This window comes from Tachyglossus aculeatus, chromosome 5 (assembly GCF_015852505.1).
Source record: "Tachyglossus aculeatus isolate mTacAcu1 chromosome 5, mTacAcu1.pri, whole genome shotgun sequence".
Classification (NCBI taxonomy): domain Eukaryota; kingdom Metazoa; phylum Chordata; class Mammalia; order Monotremata; family Tachyglossidae; genus Tachyglossus; species Tachyglossus aculeatus.
Genome location: NC_052070.1, coordinates 37,140,743 through 37,165,333, shown reverse-complemented (window position 1 = coordinate 37,165,333; position 24,591 = coordinate 37,140,743). Strand labels below are relative to the sequence as shown.

The following is a 24,591-nucleotide window of genomic DNA, read 5'->3' as shown; positions in this document are numbered from 1 at the left end:
GAAACTGCACAAGTTGAGAAACTCAGAGTGAAAATTAAGAGGATTTTATGATATCCTCACATATTTCATCGGAACATCCTTACAGAGGCTTTTTCCCTTCCTCCCCACAGCCAAGTGGTTCTCTCGTGATTTGCTAACTCTCTGTACCTGTGGCCAGCTACTAAGGCATGGTCTGCTTTTGTCCTGGAACAGGTTCTGGAGAGAAGCCTTCTGTTCATTTGCTATCATCTTATGTAAAGCTTCATTTTCTTCCCCCTCTCTTTCCAGAATCTGAACAAAAGTGAAAAGTTCAATTTCGTATATTTGCATCAAGCTCCATTCCTGTCAAAGAGCAAAGAGAAACTGATCCAGGAGAGTGAAGGAGTGAGGTAGTCTCACTTGCCAGTGGAGAGGTAAATACCTTGCATTGTGAACAGCACTCTTTATAATTGGGGAATTCAGGTGCCTTTGGAAAGTACTGTTTGAGTTTTCTCCAGGCTTCTTTAGAAACAACCCTTCTTTCATTTTCTGATATGCATAAATCACCTGCATGAAGAAGACCAGAACATTTTGGGTTTCAAGGAGAAACAGCCTGAAAGAAATACACCCGAGGAGCAGCAGAACAACCCATTTTTGCGAATTCCAAAACTGAAACTGAAAGAGAGAATTTATTGGGTCCCCCTTCAATTTTCTTTTTCTGAGTGTAAATCTCAATTGAGCTCGTAGATACAGCAGCTAAAGGAGCTAAACCCGGCATTCACTCTGGAGGCCTGAATACGGGGTTAGGATGTTGCTGGGATCGGTGGTGCTTCTGTCGGGGGAAAGATGGAGAGGGTGGAGGCCTCTTTTGACTGGACCCACTTCCCCTTCCACCCCAACTCCCATTCTCTGGTCCTGTACTGATCCAGAGCCCTCTTGGTTCTGAAGGCACCTTGAACATGGGCAACCTCAGTCACCTGTTTGGCCCACCTCCAAAACTGGCTGGCACCCCTTTTCCTGGGGCTCTGGGGTGCCTATCTCTAAAGCACCTATTGTCATAATAATAATAATAATGATAGCATTTATTAAGCGCTTACTATGTGCAAAGCACTGTTCTAAGGGCTGGGGAGGTTACAAGGTGATGAGGTTGTCCCACTGGGGGCTCACAGTCTTAATCCCCATTTTACAGATGGGGAAACTGAGGCCCAGAGAAGTTAAGTGACTTGCCCAAAGTCATACAGCTAAGTGGCGGACCCAGGATTTGAACCCATGACCTCGGACTCCAAAGCCCGGGCTCTTTCCACTGAGCCACGCTGCTTCTCTAAGCACTGTTCTTAGCGCTGGGGGGATACAAGGCGATCAGGCTGTCCCACGAGGGGCTCACAATCTTAATCCCCATTTTACAGATGAGGTAACTGAGGCACAGAGAAGTGAAGTGACTTGCCCAAAGTCACACAGCTGACAATTGGCGGAGCCACGATTTGAACCCACGACCTCTGACTCCAAAGCCTGTGCTCTTTCCACTGAGCCACGCTGAGTAAGCACATGAACCCTGAGGGTGTTTTACGACCTTGATCTTTGGCCTCTTATAAAATAGAAGCAGTGGGCACAGAGGTGCCAGGGCACCAACTGAAATGTCATAAACCCAAGAGTCACAGTGATGGTGGTTTCACACAGCGGCAAAGCCTTGACACTTCGGAGACAGCACACACGCAAACACCAACACACACACAAACAACACATACACACCCTTCATCCCTAGGGGCCAAGCCCAATACTCACCCGTGCATTTTCTACCAGCACTTAGTACAGTGCTCTGCACACAGTTAGCACTTAGCAACATGCTCATTTTCCCCCTCTCTCCCTTGCAAACTGACCCTTGTCAAAACCTAGAATGGCTCCATCTCTCAACCTTCAGACAGGGAATCCAGGCAGGGGAGAACTGTCTTTTTCTTTTCAACGGTATTTTTTTTAAGTGCTTACTATGTGCCAGGCACCATTCTAAGCTCTGGGGTAGGTACAAGCATATCAGGTGGGATAAGGTCTATGTCCCACATGGGGCTTGAAGTCTTAACTCCTATTTTACAGATGAGGTAAGGGAGGTAAAGAAGTGAAGTGACCTGCCCGAAGTCACACAGCAGACAAGTGACAGAGCAGGGATTAGAAACGAGGTCCTTCCAACTTCCAGGGCCTCACTGTATCCACTAGACCACACTGGTTTTCTATTTCATATTTTCTACAATCTCCCCAATTCCAATCCTTAAACCCCAAATGTGGAGCTATTCCTTTAATTCATTCATTCATTCAATCGTATTTATTGAGTGCTTACTGTGTGCAGAGCACTGCACTAAGCACTTGGGAAGGACAAGTTGGCAACATATAGAGACGGTCCCTACCCAACAATGGGCTCACAGTCTAGAAGGGAAAGACAGGCAACAAAACAAAACGTGTGGACAGGTGTCAAGTCATCAGAATTAATAGAAGTAAAGCTAGATGCACATCATTAACAAAATAAAAAGAATAGTAATTATGTACAAGTAAAATAGAGTAACAAATCTGTACAAACATATATACAGGTGCTGTGGGGAGGGGAAGGAGGTAGGGCGGGGGGGATGGGAGGGGGAGAAGAAAGAGGGGGCTCAGTCTGGGAAGGCCTCCTGGAGGAGGAGATCTCAGTAGGGCTTTGGAGGGAGGAAGAGAGCTAGCTTGGCAGATGTGTGGAGGGAGGGCATTCCAGGTCAGGGGGAGGATGTGGGCCGGGGGTCGACGACAAGACAGGCGAGAACGAGGTACAGTGAGGAGGTTAGTGGCAGAGAAGCGGAGGGTGCGGGCTGGGCTGGAGAAGGAAAGAAGGGAGGTGAGGTAGGAGGAGGCGAGGTGATGGAGAGCCTTGAAGCTGAGAGTGAGGAGTTTCTGCCCGATGCGTAGGTTGACTGGTAGCCCCTGGAGATTTTTGAGTAAGGGAGTAACATGCCCAGAGCGCTTCTGCACAAAGATGATCCGGGAAGCAGTGTGAAGTATAAAGTGGGGAGAGACAGGAGGATGGGAGATCAGAGAGGAGGCTGATGCAGTAATCCAGTCAGGATAGGATGAGAGATTGAACCAGCAGGGTAGCGGTTTGGATGGAGAGGAATGGGCGGATCTTGGCGATGTTGCGGAGGTGAGACCGGCAGGTTTTGGTGACGGATTGGATGTGAGGGGTGAACGAGAGAGCAGAGTCGAGGATGACACCAAGGTTGCGGGCTTGTGAGACGGGAAGGATGGTAGTGCCGTCTACAGTGATGGGAAAGTCAGGGAGAGAGGGCAGGGTTTGGGAGGGAAGATAAGGAATCCCAACGAGCCTAATGTCTTCAGGCTGCTGTTTTAGACCCATTTCCTCAGTGAGGGCAGAAAGCCACTGGACTTCGCCCTTAGGTATCCCCCAATTAATGTTGTAGATACATCCTTGGAAAAAAACAGAAAGAATCAACATCGGCAAAGATCCAATGTTACAAACACTCATTACACCCCACCCCAGAGCATGGGCTTTGGAGTCAGAGGTCATGGGTTCAGATCCCAACTCCGCCACTTGTCAGCTGTGTGACTTTGGGCAAGTCGCTTCACTTCTCTGGGCCTCAGTTCCCAAATCTGTAAAATGGGGATTAAGACTGTGAGTCCCCCGTGGGACAACCTGATCACCTTGCAACCTCCCAAGTGATTAGAACAGTGCTTTGCACATAGTAAGCGCTTAATAAATGCCATTATTATTGTTATTATTATCCATTAGAAGTAAAAATGATATACAAAAATGGAGGGGATGCTTTGGAAATGGGAACATGTTTAATCTACCAACTATTTGTTTAGCTCTTGTGGTGTGCAGAGCACCATACTAAGCGCTTGGGAAGTACAATTCGGCAACAGATAGAGATGATCTCTACCCAACAACGGGCTCACAGTCTAGAGGAGGGGACACAGACAACAAAACAAGTAGAAAGACATCAATAGCATCAGCATAAATAGAATTATAGATTTATACACATCATTAATAAAATAAATAGAATAATAAAGTCATAAACATATACATATACACGCAAGTGCTGTGGAGTGCAGAAGGGGTAGAGCACAGGGAAGGAGTCGGCGCGATGAGGAGAGGAGGAGCAGAGGAAAAGGGGGACTCAGTCTGGGAAGGCCTCCTGGAGGAGGTGAGCTCTCAGTAGGGCTTTGAAGGGAGGAAGAGAGCTATTTTGGCGAATGTGAGGAGGGAGGGCATTCCAGTCCAGAGGTAGGACGTGGGCCAGGGATCGACAGCGGGACAGGTAAGAATGTGGCACACTGAGGAGGTTAGCGGTGGCAGAGGAGCGGAGTGTGCGGACTGGGCTGTAGAAGAAGAGAAGGGAGGTGACGTAAGAGGGGGCAAGGAGATGGAGAGCTTTGAAGCCAATAGTGAGGAGTTTTTGCTTGATACGAAGGTTGACAGGCAACCACTGGAGATTATTGAGGAGAGGGCGTGACATGCCCAAAGCGTTTCTGTAGAAAGATAATGTGGGCAGCAGAGAGAAGTATAGACTGAAGTGGGGAGAGACAGGAGGTTGCAAGGTCAGAAAGGTAGCTGATGCAGTAATCCTGTCGGGTTCTTATCATCTTAAACTGCTGTACTACTTCCACCCTCACCAACTCTGAAATCCTTCTCTGACCATAACCTTCTCAACTGCCTTATTTCTCACACTCCCCCTCTCCGTAAATCTGTATTACTCCCCCACAGAGACCTCCGCTCTCTCGACCCCATCCATCTTTCTGAGCGCCTCACACCCCACCTCGCCTCCCTTTCTTCTCTACCCAATCTTGATGATCAGATTACTGCTCTCAACTTTACCCTCTCTACTCAGCTCAACTCGCTCGCTCCCCTTTCCCTTCGTCGCTCTCATACCACCAACCCACATCCCTGGATCACTGCCACGGTCCGCCTCCTTCGCTCTTATTCTCAAGCTGCTGAATGATGCTGGAGGAAGTCTAAACACAAGGCCAACCTTGTTCGCTTTAAATTTATCCTTTCTTGCCTTAACTCTGCCCTCTCCTCTGCCAGTTAAAACTATTTCTCTTCCCTTACTGACCCCATCCCCCATCACCCCCAACAGCTGTTCTGGACATTTAACATTTAACTCCCTCCTCAGGCCCCTTGTTCCTCCCCCTTCCCCATCGCTCACCCTCCACGATCTGGCCCCCTACTTCATTAGGAAAATTAACACCATCAGGTCTGAGCTTGCTAAAGTCAGGCAGGGATGATTTGTTTTTATTTTACCGTGCACCAGGCACTATACTAAACATTGGGGTAGATACAAGATAATCAGTCTATGTCCCACCCGGGGCTCAGTTAATTCCCATTTTACAGATGAAGTAACTGAGGCACAAAGTGGTTTGCCCCAGCTTACACAGAAGAGAAGTGGTGGAGCCGGGATTGTAATAATAATAATAATGATGATGATGATAGCATTTATTAAGCGCTTACTATGTGCAAAGCACTGTTCTAAGAGCTGGGGAGGTTAACAAGGTGATCAGGTTGTCCTACGGGGGGCTCACAGTCTTCATCCCCATTTTATAGAGGAGGTAACAGGCCCAGAGAAGTTAAGTGACTTGCCCAAAGTCACATAGCTGATAAGTGGTGGAGCCGGGATTTGAACCCATGACCCCTGACTCCAAAGCCTGGGCTCTTTCCACTGAGCCACGCTGCTTCTCACGTTGATCGGTTCATGCTGATCTCCAAATAAGGTTAGTTAAAATCCTTTCCACATCACTTAATATCCTACTCTCGTTTCTAGTTAATCTCACAGAAGATAAAGGAATTGCGCTCTGCAAGGTATTTGCATTTAATCAGCACCAGCAAAGAGGCTCTTTTTTTTACCTCCCTCTACCGGGCCCAAAGACTGTGTCTGATATAATTATGTTGCACCTACTCTGAGGATAGCAGAGCTTGGCACATAGTAAGTGCTTAATAAAAGCCACTTCTCTTATTATGAGCTTAGTGATATCAACGTGTCGTGCCCAACTTCAGCACACTTTAAAATTGCCAATTTCACCTTCAAATTTGCACAATGTTTTGCTTTTAATCTGCTTTTCGTTTTTGACCTCATGACTGCTTGATTTAATGGGCAGAATCTATAACCAGCACTGGGAGGTTGTATTGGGTTTATTAGCAATGTAAACCAACAGACGAACAAGTAGCAGGGCTCGCTGGCACTTTGGAGGGATTGCCCACGACTACCCAACAGCATGACCTAATGGTTACAGCGTGGTCCTGGGTTCTAATCCTGACTCTGCCACTTGTCTGTGTGACCTTGGGCAAGTCACTTCACTTTCTCTGGGTCTCAGTTACCTCATCTGAAAAGGGAGATTAATTCCTACTCCTTCCTACTTAGACGGTGAGTCCCACGTTGGACAGGGACTGGGCCCGACCTGCTTGTCTTGTAAGTGGCTGGCACATAGTAAGCATTTAAGAATTACCATTTTAAAAAAAAACAAGCAAACAAAAAAAATCACCTATAAGAAAACACTGTTAAAGAAAGGCAGGGCAACTTCATGGAAGGACCAAGTTACAATGGGTAATGTTATGAAATAACGGTATTACCCAGGGTAACATGGACTACACCTGAAAGCCTTCTTATTCTTCAGCATCATCATCAGTGGTATTTACTGAGCACTTACCATGTGCCAAGCATTGTACTAAGCACTTGGAAGAGTGCCATACAACAAAGTTGGTAGTTATGTTCCCTGTCCACAACAAGCGTAGTCTATAAAGGGGAAGGCAGACATTAATTTAAATATTCTTAAAAACTCTTCCCTCAATGTTCTTTTCTTCAAACTACTTCCACTTTTCAACCTTTTCATTGAACTCTCTCCTCCAGTTCCTTATTCTTCTTTTCAGTCCTTCTTAACACAACTCAGTGGCTAACTTCATTTTTAAGTGTACAAAAATCTACTCTGGCTTCTAACTCTTCCATACTCATATGCAGACAACTGGCCCCCACATTTTAAACCAATCGATGGCATAAACTGAGTGCAAAGCACTGTACTATATGCTTGGGAGAGTATTTTTCTTTGTCCTTTCCTTTTTCCTCTCCTCCTCCCCACCGCCCCCCGACCCTACTTCCTTCCCCTCCCCACAGCACTTGCATATATTTGTACAGATTTATTACTCTATTTAACTTGTACATATTTACTATTCTATTTACTTTGTTAATGATGTGCATATAGCAATAAGTCTATTTGTCCTGATGATTTTGACACCTGTCTACCTGTTTTTTCTTGTCTGTCTCCCCCTTCTAGACAGTGAGTCCATCGTTGGGTAGGGACCATCTCTATATGTTCCTGGCTTGTACTCCCCAAGTGCTTAGTACAGTGCTCTGCACACAGTAAGCGCTCAATAAATATGATTGAATGAATTATTATACTATAATAATGCTATATATAAACTATACTATTATACTATACCAATATACTAGCATACTATACTAATACTCTATAATAGCTATCTTAGAATAAAATAACCTTAGAATAATAATTTGTTAGGCACCTAATGAGTACCATGCATTGTAATAAGCACTGGGGTAGATACAAGACAATCCGGTTAGAACCTCTGGATTGTCAGGGCTTCTCAAGATCCTCTAACCAACCCCCTCTTCTAGGTTGGGCAACTCTTCCCAGAAAAGACAGCAATTAACCACTTTCTGCAAATTCTCCAGAGAGCTCCACAAATTCCTTTGGTGAGAATGAGATCAAGGCTTCATATCAGCACTTAGGAAGATGAATGTGTGTATTCAATTATTTATTTTGACCGCTCTAGTTGGAAATATTCTTTGGCTGGTTTCTCTGATGATAATGTAAGCTTCTTATTGGGGCAGAGGGCGAAGGGAAGAGACAGATCACTTCATATGCTATATTTCCCAAGCACCTAATTATTGTATCACCCCAGCAGGTACACAAAAAATTGTATCACTACTCTTCAAACTCCTTTCTACCCCAGTTAACTCTAAAGCCTTCTGATCCTGTCCCCACAGGAGAACAGCTTCTCATAAAATGTCACAGTAAGTGTTCCACCACATTAAGTGCTCAATAAATACCACTGATTGATTAGCTGACAGAACACTTGAAGACTGACATTTCTTATAGCTTTCTCTTCCCTTGGGCTGCAGGAGATGAGCTCTTTATGCATTGAATAAGGTCGGTTTCCTTTAACTCTGATTATCACCTCATCACTTCGGTTGCAAAACCTCGACTAGAACACGGAATTCTCTAAAAAGGTCTTGCCAATTTCATTTGATTTACATACCTTCATACCAAGTGTGGCTTTTTTAATACTCTTTTAACTACCCCATCACTTACTGCAACTGAGCTTTCAGCTAACGCTTTATTTTTGCTTTGCTCACTAAAAACAATATTTGGTTTTGTTCTCTGTCTCCCCCTTTCAGACTATGACCCCACTGTTGGGTAGGGACTGTCTCTATATGTTGCCAATTTGTACTTCCCAAGCGCTTAGTACAGTGCTCTGCACATAGTAAGCGCTCAATAAATACATGATGATGATGATGAATATCACTTTATATTTGTGCATTTTGGGCTTCCTTCTTAACAGATTAATCCTCTTGAACTTCTCCTACAATCTACATTTTCCCACATCTCTAACCTTAAAGCCTCATCCAGTTCTTCAAACCTTCCAGTTTGGTCAACGAGTTTATTTGAGGTTTTTTGTTGTTGTGTTTTTACAGTATTTGTTAAGCTATTACTATGTCCCAAGCACTGTACTGAGCACTGGGGAAGATCCATGTCCCACATGAGGCTCCCAGTCTTAATCCCCATTTTCCAGATGAGGTAACTGAGGCCCAGAGACATGAAGTGACTGGCCCAAGGTCACACAACAGCCAAGTAGCAGAGTCCGGATTAAAGCCCAGGTCCTCTGACTCTCAAGCCTGTGTTCTTTCCACTAGGCCACGTTGCTTCCTATTTTAGAGTGAGGGGGTCAATCCTCACGGGTTGTCACTTGATTTTCCACTCCTTACCGCCCATTTTGCCAACCTACAAGACCGTACACCTGGTTGCTCACCGTACTCAGAGAAGCAGCGTGGCTCAGTGGCAAGAGCCCGGCTTTGGAGTCAGAGGTCATGGGTTCAAATCCCGGCTCCGCCAACTGTCAGCTGTGTGACTTTGGGCAAGTCACTTCTCTGTGCCTCAGTTACCTCATCTGTAAAATGGGGATTAAAACTGTGAGCCCCCCGTGGGACAACCTGATCACCTTATAACCTCCTCAGCGCTTAGAACAGTGCTTTGCACATAGTAAGCCCTTAACAAATACCACCATCATCATTATTATTATTACTTGATCTAAACTGCACTTTCCCGTTTGCCACTCAGGACCAAATCGAAGGCTTACTACCCCAAACTATAATTTTTTTTGGCATTTGTTAAGCGCTTACTATGTGCCAAGCACTGTTCTAAGCGCTGAGGGACATACAAGGTAATCAGGTGGTCCCACATGGGGCTCACAGTCTTCATCCCCATTTTCCAGATGAGGTAACTGAGATACAGAGAAGTTAAGTGACTTGCCCAAAGTCATACAGCTGATAAGTGGCAGAGGTGGGATTAGAACCCATGACCTCTGACTCCCAAGCCCACGTTCTTTCCACTGAGCCATGGTGCTTCTCTATATATTCGTTAAATTGTTTCTACTTGATATATATCAGCATCAGCAGTGATATAGAAATCAATTTGATTAGACTAGCAGGATCAATTTTTTTCCTACAGTCGTGTTTACTTCTACCCACTACTCTGACTGCAAATCTGGTAATTGGAAGTTGGCTTTTCCTCCTTAACTAATAATAATAATAATAATAATAATAACAATGGCATTTGTTAAGCGCTTACTATGTGCAGAGCACTGTTCTAAGCGCTGGGGGGGATACAAGGTGATCAAGTTGTCCCACGTGGGGCTCACAGTCTTAATCCCCATTTTACAGATGAGGTAACTGAGGCTCAGAAGTTAAGTGACTTGCCCAAGGTCACAGAGCAGACATGTGGCGGAGTCGGGATTTGAACCCATGACCTGACTCCAAAGCTCGTGCTCTTTCCACTGAGCCACGCTGCTTCTCAAGACATTGTGCTACACTTGCCCCTCTAATTACCAAATCATTTCAAATATTAATCCCATCTCTCCTTTAAGATGATACCCACCCTCCCCAGCCTGGAGGAATTTTAGGAAAAAAAGGGTTTCTCCATGTGTTCTCAGCTAAGCCTTCTCTCTCAACTGGGAATCTTATCAGGTCAGGGATGTGAATATTTCAATAGCAAAGATTTATTTGTAGGATTATAGGAGTTTTAGGGTAATGCATAAAAATATTTCAAGGGTTTGGTGCTCAAACATCCTTTGAGATAGTCACGCCACGAATGCTGAATATTCTCAATCAACCATTCTTATGATAAAGTGCCAAGAACAGTCCCAAAATGGCAGATTAAACCCTCAAAATCCTTCCATTTCTTTTCTAAATGCATTCCTGAATTTACATAGAAACAGAATTTGCCACATTTCCCAGAAAATAATTCTGGAATGGTTTAAATCTGTGTAATTAATTCACATGTACTGAATTACGGAAGTATAATGGCATTTATTAAGCACTTACTATGTGCAAAGCACTGTTCTAAGCGCTGGGGAGGTTACAAGGTGATCAGGTTGTCCCACAGGGGGCTCACAGTCTTAATCCCCATTTTACAGATGAGGTAACTGAGGTACAGAGAAGTTAAGTGACTTACCCAAAGTCACACAGCTGACAAGTGGCGGAGCCGGGATTTGAACCCATTACCTCTGACTCCAAAGCCCGCGCTCTTTCCACTGAGCCACACTGCTTCTCTAAGTACTAGTGGGAAGCAGTTTGGCCTGCTGGACAGAGCACAGGCCTGGGAATCAGAAGGACCTGGGTTTTAATCCTGGCTCCGTCACTTTGCTGTGTGACCTTGGGCAAGTCACTTTACTTCTCTGTGCTTCAGTTACCCTCATCTGTAAAATAGAGATTAAGACTTTGAGCCATATGTGGGACAGGGACTGTGTCCAACACGATTATCTTGTATCTACATCAGTGCTTAGTATATTGTAAGCACTAAGTAAATACCATTAAAAAAAAAACAAACTTCAGAAGTTTTCAGAAGTGCTTGGGTCATTTCTCTGACTGCTCTTCAAGATGCAGAGCCAGAGGGAACTCTTGCAGCAGGAGCAAAGCAGAGCCTTGTTTGGCTCAAAGCTTTAGAAGTTCCCCCTTCTAGACTGTGAGCCCACTGTTGGGTAGCGACTGTCTCTATATGTTGCCAACTTGGACTTCCCAAGCGCTTAGTCCAGTGCTCTGCACACAGTAAGCGCTCAATAAATACAATTGAATGAATGAATGAATGAAGTCCTAGGTGTGTGCCCTGAGGAAGCAAAAGGAGAGAGAGAAGGCTCTCCTTTGCCTGGTTCTGGGATGGCAGAGGGACGACTAAGTCGCCTCCTTGATCTTCGCACCTTTCGCCCTGTTTCTGGTCCCGGTTTTTTATTTTTATTTTGCTCTTTTTGCTGTTTGCATTTTTCACCCCGTCTGACTCGCTACCTCTCTTTCCTAAGTCAGCTGCTGTTTATTTTTCTTCTCCCCTCTCCAGGAAGGGCACTGCGTCATGGGTAGCTTAAAGGGAGTTTCCACTCTAATGGAGAACCCAGTAGCCATCACAACATAAGTGTGCCCTGGTCCCCACACTTATGAGGGCGAGTCGGAGGAGAGGAAGCCAGGAGAGTCACTCTGTGGTGTTCCTTCCTGAGGGAGTCTAAATACTTCGCTGAGCCAGTTGGGAGAGAAGGACTCGGTGAGAAATGTGTGTGTTGGGGGGTGTCAGACAATTGGGGGAGAAGACCGCTGGCCATCTTCGAAGTGAGAGGTTGCGAGCTGTGTGCCTGCGAGAACAGGACTCGGGTGAAGTTTGTGCCGTGACCCTGAACAGACACAGGTAATCAGGTGGGAGCTGAGAATCAATCAATCAATCAATCAATCGTATTTATTGAGCGCTTACTATGTGCAGAGCACTGTACTAAGCGCTTGGGAAGTACAAATTGGCATCACATAGAGACAGTCCCTACCCAACAGTGGGCTCACAGTCTAAAAGGGGGAGACAGAGAACAGAACCAAACATACCAACAAAATAAAATAAGTAGGATAGAAATGTACAAGTAAAATAAATAAATAAATAAATAAATAAATAAATAAATAAATAGAGTAATAAATATGTACAACCATATATACATATATACAGGTGCTGTGGGGAAGGGAAGGAGGTAAGACGGGGGGATGGAGAGGGGGACGAGGGGGAGAGGAAAGAAGGGGCTCAGTCTGGGAAGGCCTCCTGGAGGAGGTGAGCTCTCAGCAGGGCCTTGAAGGGAGGAAGAGAGCTAGCTTGGCGGATGGGCAGAGGGAGGGCATTCCAGGCCCGGGGGATGACGTGGGCCGGGGGTCGATGGCGGGACAGGCGAGAGCGAGGTACGGTGAGGAGATTAGCGGCAGAGGAGCGGAGGGTGCGGGCTGGGCAGTAGAAGGAGAGAAGGGAGGTGAGGTAGGAGGGGGCGGAGAAGATCATGGGTGAGGGTTAGGGAGGTTTGGAATCCACTGGCTAGGAATCCGGGGGGAACTTGGTTGAAACTGGAACTGAGACGCCCCATGAGAAGAGGGGAAAGGATCAGAGGAACATGAGTCCTGGAATGCCTAAAGGAAAGTACAGAGGATCCTGGGAGGAGAGGAAGTATCAGATCTAGGGAAAGGTGTTTTCAACTGGAATTATGTTCATTGTTGGTAAATTAAGAAACCATTAAACACTGTTGAGATGTCAGGTCTTGGGATCTGCCTGCAAAGGGGGCTGAAGGTGAAGCTCTGGCTGACGGGGAGATATGACCTGAGAAACTGCAGGAGCAGGAGGGACCACTGCTCCTGTGAGCAGGCTAGCCCCCAAGTGTTCCCTTCGCCTTCGGGGAGGCACGTGAGCTTCAGGTGAAGAGAGGTGGCAGCAGTAGAAGGTCCAGGGTGCAAACAAAGCACCTTAGGTGATTAGAAATACATTTTCTTGGAAAAACTTAATCCCAGAACAGAATTTCAAGGATTTCTCACTCTTGCAGCAGGTATTAGTTTGACCTGAATTCACAACCAAGTTCTGGTATTTTACTTAGCCAAATTCACCTCACCAGTCTCCTACTACAACCCAGGACACACACCTTGCTCCTCTAACGCCAACCTACTTGCTGTGATTCAGTCTCATCCATCTCGGTGCTGACCTCTGGCCTGAAACGCCCTTCCTCTTCACATCCGACAATTACTCCCCCCCACCTTCAAAGCCTTATTGAAGGCCTATCTCCTCCAAGAGGCCTTCCCTGACTAAGCCCTCATTTCCTCTTCTCCCATCCCCTGCTGCATCTCCCTAATTTGCTCCCTTTATTCGCATCGCCCCTCCACGCCCTGCCCCTCAGCACTTATGCACATAACCATGATTCAATTATTTACTTATTTATATTAATGTCTGTCTCCCCCTCTACATTGTAAGTTCATTCTGGACAGGGAATGTGTCTGCTACATTGTTATACTGTACTCTCCCAAGTGCTCAGTACAGTGCTCTGCACACAGTAAGTGCTCTAAGAATATGATTAAATCAACCCATCCAAGATTATTAGCAACAGAAATGAATGCATTGTATTCATTCATTCAATCATATTGATTGAATGAATAGGAGGAGAATCATAGGAGAATCATAGGAAAAGCAGTGTGGCTCAGTGGAAAGAGCACAAGCTTTGGAGTCAGAGGTCATGGGTTCAAATCCCGGCTCCACCATCAATTGTGTGACTTTGGGCAAGACACTTCACTTCTCTGTGCCTCAGTGACCTCATCTGTAAAATGGGGATTAAAACTGTGAGGCCCCCATGGGACACCTTGATCACCTTGTAACCTCCCCAGCGCTTAGACCAGTGCTTTGCACATAGTAAGCGCTTAACAAATACCATTATTATTATTATTATTGAGCGCATACTGTGTGCAGAGCACTGTATGAAGTCCATTCAACCACAGGCTTTGATTCCTGTAACAGAGGATCACCTAAAATCACGCTTCAACATGCCAATGCATCAAAATGAGATTTCTAATTCGAACCCAACATTCCTTTCAACCAGTTGTCGGAATAATGGTGATCTGTTTTTCTTTCTAGGTATACCTGGTACTTGAAATAAAAAGTTTAAAACTAGATTGCTTTAATTTTTTTTACCCCGAGGCCAGTAAAACTTGCCCCAACCTGAGCTTCCTTTCCTTCTCTTGACTCACAGGAGGTACTAAGGGAATACAATTATCCTAAAAAGGTTAATTGGGAGATACCATTAACAATGGAATACAAATTGCGTTATCCCAGTGTTCTATATTTATGTGCTTGCAAAACGAAGTTATTTTTGATATCAAGCAAATATTTTTAATTAGTTTAATTCTCTGCCTTAAGGGTAGAAATAAACTCATACTTGAATGGTAATTTTAATAATCTGAAATTACACTGCAACACAGTAATCAAATTTTAGAACTGGCATAAATCCCAGTTACTCGGCTGGATTTCTAAATATCTCTTGACTTTGTTAACCACAATTAGTACGAGGCAATTCAGCCTTCAAATTGTGGGTAACACTTCAATTCTGCTCCAGTTGACTGGGAATTTTTAGAAAATGAAATTCTTCCACGATAGGCAAGAGTTCTAGCAGAATTTTCAAGAAAGCGATTATTTGTGACCTATTAATGACGAGAAAGAGGGAGTAAACACCACACTAACTCAATTCACCCAAGGCACAACTCAGCCCCAACACAAGAAACCTCCCCACGGAAAGGGAATGGAAGATCTGAGGTCGACCAGAAGGATGAGAAGCAAATTTTAAAATGTAAGCAGGGAGAGGGAGGAAGATTAATTTGAGTTCACTGAATAGCAGAAAAATCAGGCCATTATATAACCTGGAGGCATTTGTGCAAAAGTCCCACACAGATGTCTGAGAAGCCGATCCCCCATCTTTCTGACTCGCTCTGAAATGGAAGCACTGCCTATATTTTGAAAGCCTTGGTTTGGGAGAGCTGGTAGGAAACGTTGCACTCGACTTGGGTGCGAGAAGTAGCTAGAATCCCGCCTTGATTTCAAACCGGCAAAGAATCATGAAAAGACATGCAAAATTACAGGCTACGTAGAAGGTCAGGAAAATGATTCAAGGACTAAAAGGGCTGACTTTGAAGGAATTATTAAATGCTGAGCTGTTTATCTACATGAAAACCAAGATGAGGATGGGCCTGATCCAAAGGAATAATAATAATAATAATAATGGTATTTGTTAAGTGCCACTGTACTAAGGACTGGGGTGGATACAAGCAAATCAGGTTGGACACGGTCCCTGTCCCACCTGATGACAAAAGAGCAGCTATCATAAAAATAAATAACACTATCGATTTTCCAATCTTGACACACTGCAAAACACGAAAGTTGAATTAGAGTATTATAACACCATCAATCAATCATATTTATTGAGTGCTTACTGTGTGCAGAGCACCGTACTAAGTTCCGGGGTAGGTACAAAGTAATCAGGTTGGACAAAGTCCCTGTCCCGAATGGGGCTCACAGTCTTCATCCCCATTTTACAGACGAGGGAACTGAAGCACAGAGAAGAAATGACTTGCCCAAGGTCACACAGCAGGCAAGTGGCAGAGCCAGAATTAGAACCCAGATCCTTCTGACTCCCAAGCTCGTGCTCTATCCACTAGGTTAAACTGTTTCTTTTGGTGTGCCATATACTTGTTTAATACACAGGACAGCAGCTTTGGATGCTTCAGATAAACAATGCTACAGAAATGACAAGGCACGTCTTGAAAGAATTAGGAAAATTAAGCCACACAAACAGGAAACAGCAGAAGAGAGACCAGAATACAGAGCAGCGCATCTCTGGTCACTGAGAAGAAAGCATTGGCAGTGGTCTCTGGATTGGCATTTTCCCTCCCTGCCCCTCGCCCCAACCTCCTGCAGAAGATTCAGTGCTGGAACTCAAAATACGATGACCCAGTTGGCAAAAAAAAATCCAGTCCGAGAGATGAGTAGGTAAGGAAGTCACTCAAATGATCATTACCAAGAAGAGGTGCGGTCTAGCCACCTCATAAGGATGTACAATCATTTCAGGCAGGACACCTTCTATACCCTTTCTCTTTCTCTTAATCCCAGCTCCGCCACTTGTCTGCTGTGTGACCTTGGGCAAGTCACTATACTCCTCCGTGCCTCAGTTCCCTCATCTGTAAAATGGGGATGAAGACTGTGAGCCCCATGTGGGACAGGGACTGTGTCCAACCTGATTAGCTTGTATCTACCCCAGCGGTTAGAACAGTGCTCGACACAGAGTAAGCGCTTAACAAATACCATTACTATTATTATTGTTGTTTTTAGATGTGCCCATGTGACAGATGTGTAAGTTCTGGAGCAGAGGAGGTGGAAGCGGAAGGGAGGGAAGAGAGATGAAGGAGAGGAAGGAGAAGGGAGGTTGATGGGGGAGCAGTCGATAACCCCCTGTCAAAGAGAAGCAGCGTGGCTCAGTGGAAAGAGCCCGGGCTTTGGAGTCAGAGGTCATGGGTTCGAATCCTGACTCCACCACATGTCAGCTGTGTGATCTTGGGCAAGTCACTTAACTTCTCTGGGCCTCAGTTACCTCATCTGTAAAATGGGGATGAAGACTGTGAGCCCCACGTGGGACAACCTGATCACCCTGTATCCTCCCCAGTGCTTAGAACAGTGTTTTGCACATAGTAAGCGCTTAACAAATGCCATTATTATCATTAAAGAGAGCAGGAATCCCTGATTGGCTGGATGTGACCAACTGGGGCAACTGATAAGAGCAGAATAGGTAGCTTTCTCCTACCTCAAGATTAAGTAGCCTTGTCATCGGGGATCAGAGAGAGGGAGAGATAATGGATGAGAAGGAAGAGAGACAGGTTTCCCCCAAGTCCCAGACAGTCAGCTTTCAGGGAACTTGGCAATTATCCACACTTCTTTATCCAAAAGACCCTTACTTCCAATTAGATTATGTTTCAGAGGTAGGTTCTGTCCATGATTTCAATGGAAGTTATAATCTCTGAAGCCAAGTGTGGCGGACATGTTGGTGGGGACTAGAGTTAAAACAAGGGGTCGTTAACTATGAGTCTTAAAGTGGGAAAAGAAGTCAATTTAAAAACAAGGCTACTGGTAAGTCACCCCACAGATATCAATGAGCCCCATTTGTGATTAATTCAGCAATGGGGTGGCAAAAAGGTTAGAGAACAAATCCTCTGCAATCTAGGACAAGAGACAGGAATAGACATGGAACAAAATACTGCACAAAAACAAAAAAAAAAAAACAAATATCAGGGAGGAAAAAAGACTCTCTCTCTCTCTTTATTTTTTTCTTTTTGTTTGCTTAAGTGTGGTCCGCGGGGAGGAAATTAAAACAATTAAATATCAAACAAAATGGAGGTGCCAGAAGTAAACAGAAGGAAGGAGTGAACAAGCCTAGCAAACAACTAGCAGTCTATTTAGAACACTCCAGGCTCCAGGAGTCAAGACAAATGACTTTAGACAACGTTTGGCAAAACTCAGGTTTAAACAGTGTTGGTTTTTTTCCAAGGTAGAGCAATCAGACCACCAAAGTTTTAAGCTTTCAGCTTACCGTGTGGACACAGAATGTCTTCATTGAAATTCAATTCTTCCTCCTCATCTTTTCTTTCTTCTTTTGATTCATCTGACAAGCACACAAACAAAATTGAACTGATCACTGCCTGAGAAGCTTTTTTGCGGCATGTAGTCTGTTTAGTCACAGCAGTGACGCCCCTTGTCAAATCACTGCACAATTTTACACTTTTTAACACCAAGAGCTTCTCTTTCAAATGTTTGCTTTTCTTCCGGCAAAGTTTAGGCAATACATAAGAAGTACATACATACATCTTTTACAAAACAACAAACTGCTTAGCCAGTTATCCAGGGAAAGGAAAGAAAATACCACTCTGAATTTGTGAAAAACCTAAATGGAGATAGATGTGCTTTGAACAAAAATTATTACTTTATGTCTCTCATTTGTTCTGAAGGCTAGGGCTGTAAGAAGTTCAGTCGGATCTGTCATAACTCTTGCATTCAATATACAATGAGCATCACCTATGATAGTGCTTAGAACAGTGCTTGGCAATCAATCAATCAATCATATTTATTGAGCGCTTACTATGTGCAGAGCACTGTACTAAGTGCTTGGGAAGTACAAATTGGCAACACACAGAGACAGTCCCTACCCAACAGTGGGCTCACAGTCTAAAAGGGGGAGACAGAGAACAAAACCAAACATACCAACAAAATAAAATAAATAGGATAGAAATGTACAAGTAAGATAAATAAATAAATAAATAAATAAATAGAGTAATAAATATGTACAACCATATATACATATATACAGGTGCTGTGGGGAAGGGAAGGAGGTAAGACGGGGGATGGAGAGGGGGACGAGGGGGAGAGGAAGGAAGGGGCTCAGTCTGGGAAGGCCTCCTGGAGGAGGTGAGCTCTCAGCAGGGCCTTGAAGGGAGGAAGAGAGCTAGCTTGGCGGAGGGGCAGAGGGAGGGCATTCCAGGCCCAGGGGATGACGTGGGCCGGGGGTCGATGGCGGGACAGGCGAGAGCGAGGTACAGTGAGGAGATTAGCGGTGGAGGAGCGGTGAATGCGGGCTGGGCAGTAGAAGGAGAGAAGGGAGGTGAGGTAGGAGGGGGCGAGGTGATGGACAGCCTTGAAGCCCAGGGTGAGGAGTTTCTGCCTGATGCGCAGATTGATTGGTAGCCATTGGAGGTTTTTGAGGAGGGGAGTAATATGTCCAGAGCGTTTCTGGACAAAGATAATCCGGGCAGCAGCATGAAGTATGGATTGAAGTGGAGAGAGACACGAGGATGGGAGATCAGAGAGAAGGCTGGTGCAGTAGTCCAGACGGGATAGGATGAGAGCTTGAATGAGCAGGGTAGCGGTTTGGATGGAGAGGAAAGGGCGGATCTTGGCAATGTTCCGGAGCTGAGACCGGCAGGTTTTGGTGACGGCTTGGATGTGAGGGGTGAATGAGAGAGCGGAGTCGAGGATAACACCAAAGTTGCGGGCTTGTGAGACGGGAAGGATGGTAGTGCCGTCAACAGAGATGGGAAAGTCAGGGAGAGGACAAGGTTTGGGAGGGAAGACAAGGAGCTCAGTCTTCAGTCTTCTCATGTTGAGCTTTAGATGGTGGGCAGACATCCAGATGGAGATGTCCTGAAGGCAGGAGGAAATGCGAGCCTGGAGGGAGGGGGAGAGAGCAGGGGCAGAGATGTAGATCTGGGTGTCATCAGCGTAGAGATGATAGTTGAAGCCGTGGGAGCGAATGAAGTCACCAAGGGAGTGAGTGTAGATTGAGAACAGAAGGGGTAACACACTTAATACCATCTTCATCATCATAATAGTAATGAAAATTGTGGTATTTGTTAAGTGCTTATCATCATCATCATCATCATAATAGTAATGATAATTGTGGTATTTGTTAAGCACTTACTATGTGCCAAGCACTGTTCTAAGTGCTGGAGTAGATACAAGGTAATAAGGCTGGACACAGTCCCTGTCCCACATGGGGCTTACAGTCTTAATCCCCAGTTCACAGATGAGGTAACTGAGGCCCAGAGAAGTGAAGTGACTTGCCCAACGTCACACAGCACATGCAGCAGAGCTGGGATTAGAACCCACATCCTCTGACTCCAGGGCTGTGCTCTATCCACTATCCCATGCTGCTTCTGGACACACAACACTGTACTAAGTGTTAGGGAAAGTACAATACAACGGAGTTGAGTAGAAGGCAATGGAAGAACTGGGGAAATGTCTCACAATATTGTGTTTGTCTGGATATACCACAATGTAGAAAGGCACAGGGGAGCACATGCACATTAGACGCAGGAGTTCTTTAACATGGGCTCCTTCAAGATCACAACCCAATCAATGGTATTTTTTTTTCCAATCAATGGTATTTATTGAGCATTTACTGTCTACAGAGGACCCTACTAAGCACTTGGTAGAGTACAATATAATAGAGTTGGAGCCATGTTCCCTAGCCATAAGGAGCTTATGGTGTAGATGGGGAGGCAGGTATGAAAGTAAATGGCAGTTACGGACTTTGGGTTTGTTGCTGGGGTGAATATCAAGTGCTTAAAGGGTACAGATGCAAGTGTGCAGGTGATGCAGAAGGGACAACGAGGAGGGAAAATGAGGGTGTAGTTGGGGAATACCTCTTGCAGGAGATGTGATTTTAATGTGGCTTTGAAGGTGGGGAGAGTGCTGGTCTGTCATATGTGAAGACTAAGGGAGTCCCAAGCCAAGAGGAGGATGTGAGCCTGGGGTGGGTGGTGAGATAAATGAGAATAAAGTTCAGTGACCAGGATGGGGGTTAGAGGAGTGAACCACGTGGGCTGGTTTGCAGTAGGTGGTCAGTGCAGTGAGGTAGGATGGGGAGAACTGATTGACTGCCTTATATCTGTTAAGGAATTTCTGGTTGATATGGAAGTTGACAAGCAACCACTGGAGGTTTCCGAGGAGTGAGATGAAGACTGAGCTTCCTTTTCATTTCTTTTGTTGTCGTTTTTAAGAAAAACTATCCACAAAACAAAGTGGAGTGTGGATTGGAGGGGAAGAGAAAGGAGGCTGGAAGGTCAGAAAGGAGGCTGATGCAGAAGTGGAAAAGTGCTTGGATCAATGTGGAAGCAGTTTGGGTAGAGAGGAAGGAGTGGATTTTAGAGATGTTTTGAAGATAGAACCAACAGGATTTGGTGGCAGGCTGAATATGTGGGTTGAATGAGATGCATCAATAATTATGTCAAGGTTATGGGCTTGTGAGGCAGGAAGAATGGTGGTGGTGTCTATTGTCTAAAAGGTAGAGTTCTGTTTTAGATATCTTAAGTGTGAGGTGTCGATGGGACATCCAGGTACAGATGTCCTGCAGGTAGGAAGAGCTTTGAAACTGCAGAGAAGGAGAGAGGTAAGGGCTGGAGAGGTAGATTTGAGAATTATCAGCATGGAGATGAGTTGAAGCCGTGGAAGTGAATGAGTTCTATAAAGGGAGTGGGTATAGATGGATGCGAATAGACTAGGGGAGGATGTGGAGGCAGAGGGTGTACACAACTAGCTCGAGAAGTCTGGAAAATAATGGTAGAAGAGAGATGGGGTAATACCTGGAGGCAAGGGAGGTTTTCCTTAGGGTAGAGGATTCAAGGACATGTGGGGAAGGAGCCACTGGAGAGTCAGAAGTTGAAGATGGAGGCCAACGAGGGTAGAAGGGAGGGGACAAGAGTTTTAATAAAGTATGAAGGGGTGGGGTCAGAGGTGGAGGGATTAGATGTCAAGATATTTCCCCTTGCTGATACTCTGGGAAGGACGGGAGAGTCGAAGAGGGACAGGAGGAGGATGGGACTGGCAGGGCTCAGGTAAGATTTGAGAGAGATCGTGTTTGACACTCACTTATCAATGAAATAGGTGGCAAGGTCATTAAGAGTAAGAGATAAGGGGGGTGGGGGCAGGAGTTTGAGGAAGGAGTTAGAAATTTGAAACAGCTGGTACAGACAATGGGCAATGGATTCAATAAGGATGAAGAAGTACACTTTCCAGGCAGAGGTAAAGCAAGTGAGAATAAATTTGAGATAGCTGAGGTCGGCCTGGTGTCTAGGTTTGCAGTTTGAGTACAAGAACCAAGGAAGCAGACTATGGAGGTGATGAAGGATTGAGGGGCGGTGGTGATATGGGATCTCCAGTGAGGCAGGGGAGCAAGGGAGTTCAGTGGAGAGCACAGTACTGAGGGTGTGGATTTGTTTGTCAAGAGACGACAGAGTTGGTATGGAGACCAAATTGGGCATGATGACTTTGGAAAATTGGAACAGGCTGAGAGAACAGATATCCCTGCAGGGGCTGGGGCGGGGGAGCGAAAGCATATGAGGAAATTGTAGTGGAATAGAGAATTTCAGAGCTGATGAAATTAGAAATTGTGCAGAGACTTGAGAGGACAGCAAGGATGAGTCCAAGCTGGTGAGGTGGAGTGTTGAGAAGAGGAAGTGGGCAGCAGAAAGGTCACTGGAAACACTCACGTGGATATTAATGTCCCTGGGTATCAGTGTAGGGATGGGGTAAGGGAAAAGGAATATGAGAAAGAGATGAAAATGGTTCAGAAACGTAGAAGTCGGGCCTGGGGTTGGAAGATGACAGTGAGGAGAAATTGGAGTGAGTGGTAGGGGCTGATGATATGGGTTTCAACAGAAGGGAAACAGAGGGATGGGGAAGAGGGATGGAACCCTTGCTTTACAGAGGCCTGGGGAAGGAGTGAGAACATTTTTAACAAGAAAACCGTTAAGCTAAGGCAAGTTGGAGGAAAGTGAACACAGGCAGGAGGGAGTCTTATCTTGTAACCCTCCGTTTCTCCCAGCCTCTCCCTATGCCCACCCCACCACCCTCACTTCCAGGAGGTTCAGCACTGACTGGGGGTGTCAATCACTCATTCTTTCTCCCCTTTCACATTCCTCTCAAGAGGAAAGCAATGGTTTTCAAGGAGGTGATGTATTTGAAAATTCCAATCACATGCCCTTCTAATTATCTTCCCCTTTCCTCTTGCTTTGCTCTCATTTGCTGCCTTCCCTTTATCTCTGCCTTAAACTCCTCCCTCTCCCCTCCCTGTTTTTCTTGCTCTGGAGTTGCTTGCCTGTTCCCAGTGGCAGCCATTTTGGGAAGCTCATTCCCACAGCCCTCAGGTATTGTACAGGAAAATTTCAGTCAGATTTTTTTTGGAGTTGGTGGGGGGGGGGGGGGGGGGGGCAATCCTTTTGTGCATCATGTCAAGATGTTAACAGTAGTCTGCCACATCATTAACTTGAATTAAACACTTCTCGCTAGTCATTTACACGGTTCATCATTTCCCATTACAGAGCCCGAGTGGAGTATTTATTACATTAGGAGCCACTGAAATAATCATTTCAGATTTTGTAACAGAGATTTACTCATGTAAAAACTCCCTGTCCTTTACCCATTCAGTTCTGGCTCACTGATTTCTGGCTCCAGAACTTATTTTAACTGCAGCGGGGCCAACAGGAACAGAAAAATCAGTAAGTATACTGAAAAAGATTTCCAAAAGCACAATCTCCATCCACAGTTACTCAGCTTTTTGTTCACGTTTCTACATTCCAACAGAACTTTTGAAATACACTTCTTTCAGAAAGCGCTCCTGAAAACGAGAAAAGGACCTCTTGCATAGGCTTAAAGGTTAGGTCCAGTGTTCAAATATCCAGTCTTCATAATGAGCAGCTCCTACCAAAAACATTATTGAAATGGACCTTTTTACTGGATCTTGAAGATTTCCCAATATGAAGTCTATCAAAAGCGTCAGTGTTTTAGAGGGGCGTACAGAATGTTAAATCTAACAAGAAGGGAAAATCTGTGGTGAACAGGAGACAGCTCAATGATCTGGTTGACAGGGAAAATAAATAAAATCGTGACAAGAATGCTTGCGAAAACGGAAAGATAAAGCCCACTTTACATAGACGGCTCAGGGGGTGGAAAAATGTCATCTTGAAATATAAAAAGAATTACAAGATGACTCCCGGAGTACCACCGAAATGTACATTAAGGAAGTAGACTCAAGGAACAAGAATGTACATATATTAACAATGCACCAGTTAAGCACTAGGAAAGTGGGAGAAAATAATCAGCCTCTGGCGTAAATGGGAAGAAAATTCAAGTTTAATCTCATATTGAGCCTTTAAAATGAACAATGTTGTGAGACCATTTTAACTCTGAAGAAGTCCTAACTCTCAGCATTCCAGCAACCTTAAAACTAAAAGGTTCTTTGAGTCCTAAAATGGGCCAATCATATTGTTTAGTACAGTGCTCTGCACACTGTACGCGCTCAATAAATATGATTGCTTGATATTTTTCAGGAGGCCTCATCAAAATAATTTGCAGTACAAGAAAGTTAACAAAAATCCATTTTTTAAAAAGTGACAAAAATTATTGGAGTTGACCTTCCTGTTACTTAAAGGGAGAAATTCTTAATTGTAGAAAGTGACTAGCCTTTGGACTCCTATGTTTCTAGGTTAATGAGAGCTTCTCCTGATGCACGGTGAGGGCTCAACTACCCAAATTATAAAATCAACTTACAACTACCGTATTTTGATCGAATTACAGTTGAAATGCAAAAAGGAAAGTTTCTCCTTTGGTTTAAAATGCCTCCCCTTGGTGGCCCGGCTTGCCATCTGAAAGCCTGTGTCCAGTCTTTTATTTGGAACCCCCAATTTACTTCCTTTCGGGGAGACTCACTGAACACCCTGCGTCACTAACTTTTAGGATGATCGGCCCCTCTTTCTTAGCTTCACCCCATGAGGGATCAGGGGCATATTTGGAGGGAGACCGGGGGCTCAATAAAAGAGGAAAATGAGTTAATTTTACAATAGAAGCCAGGCCTTCTTCGGCCATCCTGCCTATTATCTCGGTCTCTTACTAGCTGCTAGCACAATCTCTAGTTACCTGACACTTTTTTTTATGGCGTTGGTTTGTTATTTGTTA

General features: G+C 44.9%; 1 protein-coding gene across 6 annotated transcripts in view; it reads right to left on the bottom strand.

Moving 5' to 3' along the window:
* The window catches only part of USP48 (ubiquitin specific peptidase 48), a 107,029-nt gene that overhangs the window by 26,397 nt on the left and 56,041 nt on the right, over window positions 1-24,591 (bottom strand). For 4 of the 6 annotated variants that reach the window (XR_005451053.1, XM_038746147.1, XM_038746148.1 and 1 more), the window contains exons 15-17: window positions 17,678-17,749; window positions 401-525; window positions 148-321 (exon numbers count right to left, since the gene is read on the bottom strand). Coding sequence is in view for 5 of the 6 variants with exons in the window: in XM_038746147.1 (XP_038602075.1) it covers window positions 148-321; window positions 401-525; window positions 17,678-17,749 (371 nt within the window). In the remaining variant the exon portion in view is untranslated. The remainder of the gene's footprint in view (window positions 1-147; window positions 322-400; window positions 526-17,677; window positions 17,750-24,591) is intronic. The other 2 variants (XM_038746150.1, XM_038746151.1) reach the window with 1 other exon arrangement.